General features: G+C 42.2%; 1 protein-coding gene across 1 annotated transcript in view; it reads left to right on the top strand.

Moving 5' to 3' along the window:
* Positions 1-760: 760 nt before the first annotated feature.
* LOC107104855 (netrin receptor UNC5D-like) overlaps positions 761-2,229 on the top strand; it is a 2,678-nt gene continuing 1,209 nt past the window's right edge. Inside the window, exon 1 of the mRNA XM_015404973.1 lies at positions 761-984. Coding sequence (XP_015260459.1) covers positions 763-984 — 222 coding nt within the window. The 5' untranslated portion in view covers positions 761-762. The remainder of the gene's footprint in view (positions 985-2,229) is intronic.

Raw genomic sequence — 2,229 nt, 5'->3', positions numbered from 1 at the left:
TCCTTTAATTCCAATACAGAAGAGAGGGGTACGAATGATCTTATTTTTAATAAGATCAATCTTATTTATAAAGAATCCCATAAAATCATTGCTGCTAAGAGCAGGTGGAATGGACTGTTCAACTGAGCTATGGCTCTGGGTGAGTTTGGCAACTGGATTAAAAAGAAATGTAGGATTATTCTTATTCTCCTCTATTAAATTATTTTCTAGCTACATTTGTTGTTTCTACCTGGTTATTCTCTGCTGCCCCCTAGTGTCTTTTCCTTTCCCCTTAGTTCCTTCCAGTTACTTCTGTCCACAGCTGCTCCCTATTAGCTCCTCAGTCCTCCCATTGTTTCTGTCTCACATATATACACCTTCTGTCCTGTTCAGTTCCTCGCCATTCTTTAGGTTTCTCTCCTAATTTCTTGGTTCTTGAGTTTTCTTGTCGATCGGTTCTGGACTATGGATTTTGTATTTTTATTTCTTCATTAAATTTTGCTAGCAATCACCTCTGCCTCTTCTACTCTGCATTTGGATCCACTAGAACATCCACCAACCCTGACAGCACCTGGCTGAATTAAAGGATATGAAAAAACTTGATTATCTCTTTTCATTTTCTATGAAGCTCAAGTTGTGTCTGTGATTAACTGGGAGCAAACTGGTCCAAAGAGAACATTATTTCTGCTGGGATGTTCATTTAATTTCATTTCATATTTTGGCATTGAGTTTCAGATCAGCAAAGCTTCCTGCTAAATGTCTCTGTGTTCTTTACAGGAAGTGATGTCAGTGGATGAGGAGTCCACTTCCTGCTACTGCCTGATGGATTCCACCAGCTGCCACCTGCTGCTGGACCAGCCGGGCTCCTACGCCCTGGTGGGCGAGCCGCTGACGCAGGCTGCTGTGAAGAGGCTGAAGCTGGCCGTGTTTGGGAGCGTGGAGTCGGGCCCTCTGATCTACAGTCTGCGGGTCTACTGTGTGGACGACACGCCACACGCCTTTCAGGTAGGAACAGGAGGCCCACGCTCTGCTTGATGATATTCCTCCAACCCAAAGCCTGATTTCCTTTCTGACTCCTCCAATGCGTGTCAGTATAGACATGCATGTTAAGCCNATTGATTGATTGATTGATTGATTGATTGATTGATTGATTGATTGATTGATTGATTGATTGATTGATTGAGGTTGGCCCTGATTGCCACGGCGCCATTTTTCTGCCACTCGTTGGTTTTAATCTCACCAGATGACCGGATGTTAACGTCTACGTTTTTCATGAGGTCCGCCTGCTGGAAGAGTCAGCATCAGAGAGGCTCATGATAAAACATGTCTGTTGTTCATCCGTTCAACTATTTCTGGGGTCAAAGGTGATTCAGTTCAGACCAGTGATGGCTGGTTCTCTCCAGGGGGCGCTATGACTCCAAAATAGACGTATAGCATATATTATAAATATACCTATATAGTATATTTACATGAATGCCAACAATAAATAACATCATCCTAAAATGTTCTGCAAAGTGCTTTAAATCAGTCCTAGCTGACGTTTGAAAAAGGAGGCAGGGAAAGCAGAATAAAGCCTTAGCTTCGCTGCATGCAGTTAGCTTAGCCTCGTAGCTAAACAATCCCATAAACCTGTCAATCAGAAGCACTTTCTAACAGACGTCTGTGACGTCAGCGCTGTGGAGGGAGGTGGTGAGCAAATAAAGCTGCTTTCAGCTCTGGGTGCAGGAGAGCTGCTCCCCAGGAGGCTCCTATCTTAGCATTGAAGAGGAGCTGCTGAGCTGGACGACTTTAACCAGAGTCTATGGGGGAAGATTTATGGATCGTCCCCCATAGACGTCTCCATAGACGTCTCCAATCTGACAACGAATGAAACAGCTTTACTCGTCATTAAAGATTAAATATTTATCTCGACATTTAAAAAATATATGAACATATTTATAAAAATTAAAATTTTATTATATAATGTCATTGGGTGAGTGGGGCGGCGCCATAGCGCCCTCTATTGGCCAGCTGCCACTGGTCCTCAGAATCCCTTTTTTGTAATTTTTCTCGTTCATTTAAGACCTACTTTTGGTTCTGATCTGCTAAATCTGGGAATTCATTAAATAACAGATAAGTTCTTTAGTTCAGAAATGCTTTATTGATCTGCAGGGAAATTAGATTAACACAATAAAAGTTCATTATGGTGGAAGTGATCGCACACTTGTTTGGCAACTGCTTTCTCAAGAATTTTAGATCAGAAAGGAAGAT

The sequence above is a fragment of the Cyprinodon variegatus genome, unplaced genomic scaffold, assembly GCF_000732505.1.
Source record: "Cyprinodon variegatus isolate N-32 unplaced genomic scaffold, C_variegatus-1.0 Scaffold1923, whole genome shotgun sequence".
Classification (NCBI taxonomy): domain Eukaryota; kingdom Metazoa; phylum Chordata; class Actinopteri; order Cyprinodontiformes; family Cyprinodontidae; genus Cyprinodon; species Cyprinodon variegatus.
Note: the sequence above shows the minus strand (reverse complement) of the source record. Positions and strands in the feature narration are given on the sequence as shown.